Source organism: Limulus polyphemus, unplaced genomic scaffold (genome assembly GCF_000517525.1).
Source record: "Limulus polyphemus unplaced genomic scaffold, Limulus_polyphemus-2.1.2 Scaffold2181, whole genome shotgun sequence".
NCBI lineage: Eukaryota > Metazoa > Arthropoda > Merostomata > Xiphosura > Limulidae > Limulus > Limulus polyphemus.
Window position 1 is genome coordinate 56809 of NW_013667791.1, and position 5201 is coordinate 62009.

A 5201-nucleotide genomic window follows, 5' to 3' on the forward strand; every position below is an offset into this window, starting at 1 on the left:
TTAGTCTTGTAGGTCATTACACAGGTAGGTAGATCCTTCAAAGTACTTAGTCTTGTAGGTCATTACACAGGTAGGTAGATCCTTCAAAGTACTTAGTTTTGTAGTTCATTACACAGGTAGGTAGATCCTTCAAAGTACTTAGTCTTGTAGTTCATTACACAGGTAGGTAGATCCTTCAAAATACCTAGTCTTGTAGTTCATTACACAGGTAGGTATATCCTTCAAAGTACTTAGTCTTGTAGTTCATTACACAGGTAGGTATATCCTTCAAAGTACTTAGTCTTGTAGTTCATTACACAGGTAGGTATATCCTTCAAAGTTCTAAGCCAAATAGACCGTTATATAAAAGTGATGGTAGTTCGTACAACATACTGTGATAGTCGTTTAACACACACACACACTAATATATATGTATACAAAACGGTATTGTAATCCTTAGCTTTCAGACAGATAGCATTATGTATGTTTCTAAACGTCTCTCATCAGTCTGAATGTTTGTGTATTCCTGAATTTTCAACAGGTTTTTTCTCGAGTGTATTTCTCGCTACAGAATTTTTAAATCTAATTATATAGAAACAATTAGATATCTGGTTCTTTTAACACACCAAGATTAGCACCCCGTTACAGTATACAAAAGCTAGTGCATTTCTTCCAGTTAGTTCTTTATATACATGTAATGTATACATGAGTGTGTGTGTGCCTATACAGTGTTGTTTTTTTTTGTAAAAAAAAAAATCATTAATCGACACAATAAACTACTGAAATATTTCTAGTCTGACAAAAATTCTGTTGTTTAAAATTATTTATTTTCTTTTAAAGACTTATTCTTACTACTTTTTATTGATATTGAAATTGTATTTTTATAGTTTGTAACAGCATATCTTTCTCTGTAGATGGTGTGGTACAGTTCCCACAAGATAGGCTGTGGATTTCATTACTGTGGACCTGACAAAGTGAAACAGCCGTATTACAACTACGTTTGTAACTACTGTCCAATGTATATATTAGTTTTTATTTCTTATCGATATTCACAATCGTGATTAATTTGATTCAATCGATATATCAGGTTAATGAGAGATGCTTTAGAGTTAAGTTTTAATTTCTTAAAAAAAGCTTTCTATATTTGAGAATGATTTGACAGTGTAAAAATACTTTAATAATATAAAGGAATTTCAGTAAAGACGGTTTTTTTTTGTTGTTGTTTTTTCTGTAGAGGTAACCATCCTGATAAATTTGACACTCCTTACACTCGTGGTGAACCGTGTGGAAATTGTCCAGGACAGTGCAAATACAAGAAGCTCTGCAGTAAGTACACATCGGTGTCAGAATTTCAATTCTGTTTTCCTTATACAAGTGAGTGCTGTAAGTACACATTGTTGTCAGAATTTCAATTTTGTTTTCCTTATACAAGTGAGTACTGTAAGTACACATTGTTGTCAGAATTTCAATTCCGTTTTCCTTATACAAGTGAGTGCGATAAGTACACATTGTTGTCAGAATTTTAGTTATATTTTCCTTATACAAGTTAAAGGTGAAGCATCTCACATATATATATATATATATACATACGTATGTGTACTTCCTCAGATTTGTTGTTGTTGTTTTTTAATCCAAGTTTCATTTGTATTCCTTGTATTATTGAAAGTAGAATCTACAAACATCTTCTTTCAATTTGTTCGCATTACTTGATACCTACGAAAGATTAATTTGGGATCAAAACATAGCACATCCACCGTGTCATCAATGACAATCTGAAGCATCAGTGTATATGTTAAATTACCTACAACAGCAACACTGCTACAAACAGGTGGCAGCACCGCTGCGAATATGCCAAGTGGTGTACGCTGTTGTTCAGTATAGATCTCCTTCTCAAGACAGCATCCAGTAGATTGAGCTGTTTAGTTTATTTTTTTGTTTCAGAACATTAAAAAAGAGTTTCATTTCCAGTGTTTTCTATATCTATCTTCTGTTCAGAATATTAAGTTTTGTTAATTAACCAGTATTAAAATAATTTATATGTTCTAACATGATTTTTATAAAAAAAATATCAGATATGTTATTTTTTAATGACTGGTGTTATTTCTCTGTCTAAGCAAATGGGTGTGAATACGCTGACCTGTGGATGAACTGCTATGAAATCAACTCTACCTGGCATCAATGGTTGTGTGGTGATCCTCGACGAGAGCGCCATCATGCGTGTAAAGCCACTTGTTTGTGCGACCAAACAATGATTCGTTAAAGTATCATAACTACAGTGTTTTATGGTGTATTTTTTCGACAGCCACGAGCCAAACATGAAAAACATATTTAGAATAGAATAAGTATTTAAAAAATGGAATGAGATCTGAAACAAATTAAAGGACTGATGGAATTTTGTTGTCTCCAAATTAGACGTCAGTAACCAAGGTGCGATCAACTCGTCAACTATTGTAAAATCTTTAACCTTGAAAAAAAAACAAATAAGATATACAACATAAATTCGATCTTGAATTTAAATGGTAAATTGTCGATATCACAAGTGTAAAATTGTTAAATTTAATTTACTCATGCTGTAATCAAAACTTTACCTATACTTGTAGTTTTAAGTATTGAGGTTCTCTTAGTTGTTTTGACGACATTTACATTTTCTGGTTTTTTTAAGACGATCTTTGCTGTCTAAAGTTTAATATCAGTTAACTTCAGTAACAACAAATTTATTTACAAAACGTCAATTGTTAAAAACATCAAATTATCCTTTTAAAGAAATTACAGATTTAAATTCTAATATAAGATTTATTAGAAAATATATTCATTATTAGAAAACATACTGCTCGCTTACATTATTGTTTTCATCACTTTTATCCTTATAAATAATTTATTTTGTCTATTAATATTTCATCATCTTAAAACCTCTTGTCACTACAATTAACAATTTGCTGTTGTTTCTACTATTAATTTTTCATCACTGTAGCATGTTAACACTTTTAAGAAAATGTTTGTCGTAACTATTTATTTTCAAATACTGTAACATTTTACGCCTTCAAGTAACTTTCTGTCGCTGCTATTAATTGTTCATCACAATAAAATGTTATGTCTTCTTTAAGTAACATTTTACATTACTAGTAATTTTTCATCACCATTATATGTTAACAACTTTTAAGTAATTTTTGTCGTTACTGTTAATCTTTTATCACTATAACATGTTAACAAGTTCAAGTAACGATTTGTTAGTACTATTAATTGTTCATCGATACAAAATGTTAAAACCTTTAACGCTTTGTACTACTATTAATTTTTCACCACTATAAGATGTTAACAACTGAAACTAAGATTTTGTCGTTACTGTTATTTTTTTTGTCACTTTTTCTTGTGGTAACGCCTTTTTCAAGTAATTTTCTGTCATTACTGCTAATTTTCATCACAATAACACGTTAGTGTCTTCTTTAAGAAACGTTTTGTATTACTATTAATTGTTCATCATTATAACATGTTGACAACTTTTTAAGTAACATTTTGATACTATTATTAATTTTTATCACTATAACACGGGAACTCCTTCTTAAGTCATAGTGTATCTGTAGCTGAGTAATTTAATCAGTAAAATAATTCTTCATGATAAGTTCTCCTTCACCCATTTGTACCGCATCGCTTCTAGTCTACAGACCACTAAAATGGATAATGTATTTCATGATTGTTTTGAGTATTTTTTTTATAACTAAGACCTTCTGATTTTACTGTGTTACATAAACACGTTTTTTGGGTTTTTTTTTATATGAAAGTTACTGATTATGTTTTATTATACAGTTAAGTTTTCACCTGATTGGTTGAAAAGTCGCAAGTATTGCCACCTTGCAGCCAGAAAGGTTATTGTTGTATGTGCATTTTTAACCCAGTTTATTATAATGATCCACATGTGATGTTTTACCACCATATATTTTATAAATAAATGTTTTCGAAGAGATTTGTTTGATTGTTCTTAGTTAGACATTAAAAAAAAAATATATCAGAACTTTAAGTTGTTCTCCTGTGTCGAATGTGGAAGTCTTAACTAGGTAAATTATTTTCTGGAATTTTGAGACGAGGCTAGGACTCGATTCCTACAGAACGTTGGATTACTTCTGAGGATGGAGCGTGACCCGTGCTGGGCTGTGGATCTGAACTTCCAAGGTTCACGTCTCGTTATCGCAAATAAATAAATAACAACTGTCCCACACTTCAAATTCGTATTTTTAATCCTGAATATCTTTCAGTTAATCATCACTCGTGGATGTCACAACTTCGATTATACTCTATTAGTTCTGGTTGGTAATCTTTACTATCTTGTGCTTCCCTCTTTTCACACTGTTTACATTTTCTATTACCACATCTTCAGGATAATGCATCAGCATCTCTTTTTTTCCATTCACGCTGATTCATGATGTTAAAGTTGTACTCATGAAGTTTTAAACCATCTTTTTATATGGCCTTCTACATTACAAAACTTCACCTGCCATGAATCTATTTGGCTATATAGATAATGATGGAAATGACTTAGGACTTGAACATGCTTGGTAGCTCTTTTAGAGTTGTAAAATACCTCCTTTCTGCAGCATTTATTTGTTCACTATAGGAAATAATCACGTGTTCTTTTCCTTGTCATATTTGCGACAACGCTTCCTCACTGCAAAATAGCTGAAATATCTATCTAATATGAGTGGATCTTCAAGATTTGAGTTTGCGAATAGAGGAATGGTGGTTAATTATTTCTTCAACTTGTTCAAGGCTTGTTAACCATCAGCAGTTTAACAAAACTTATTTAATTTTTAAAATAATTTGTTTAGAGGACGAGCTATGTTAGATAATGATTTTACAAAACAATAATAGTAAAAGCATAGTCCAAAAATATCCTCTTACTTCACGCAGGTTTTCTTATACTCCTGCTATGCTGATTATGTGCTCCGGGAAACTATTCTGTTGCTTTAACAATCACACCTCTTGGAATTCAGCTTAAGGTTCTCGTTCCTCAACCAATTACACCACCTGATTTCCTCAAGCTGTTACTGGGTGATCAGTTTGTAGACATCTTGGACAGTCCACAACTGAAGATACAAGTAAAGCAAGCACACACACCTCTACTATGCAAGATGCAATGGCCAGAGCTTTTGAATTCGAATCCTACGTTGAGTCTAGCACAGAGGTACCAAGGCTAGTAAAGTCATCAGGATTCAAGGCCAGAAAAGGGC

The 5201-nt window shown here is 31.8% G+C and overlaps 1 protein-coding gene across 1 annotated transcript in view; it reads left to right on the forward strand.

Moving 5' to 3' along the window:
- LOC106466187 (cysteine-rich venom protein LEI1-like) overlaps positions 1–3940 on the forward strand; it is an 8666-nt gene extending 4726 nt beyond the window's left edge. Inside the window, exons 6-8 of the mRNA XM_013926429.2 lie at positions 894–997; positions 1214–1305; positions 2094–3940. Of these exons, the coding sequence (XP_013781883.1) occupies positions 894–997; positions 1214–1305; positions 2094–2239 (342 nt within the window). The 3' untranslated portion in view covers positions 2240–3940. The remainder of the gene's footprint in view (positions 1–893; positions 998–1213; positions 1306–2093) is intronic.
- Positions 3941–5201: the final 1261 nt, after the last annotated feature.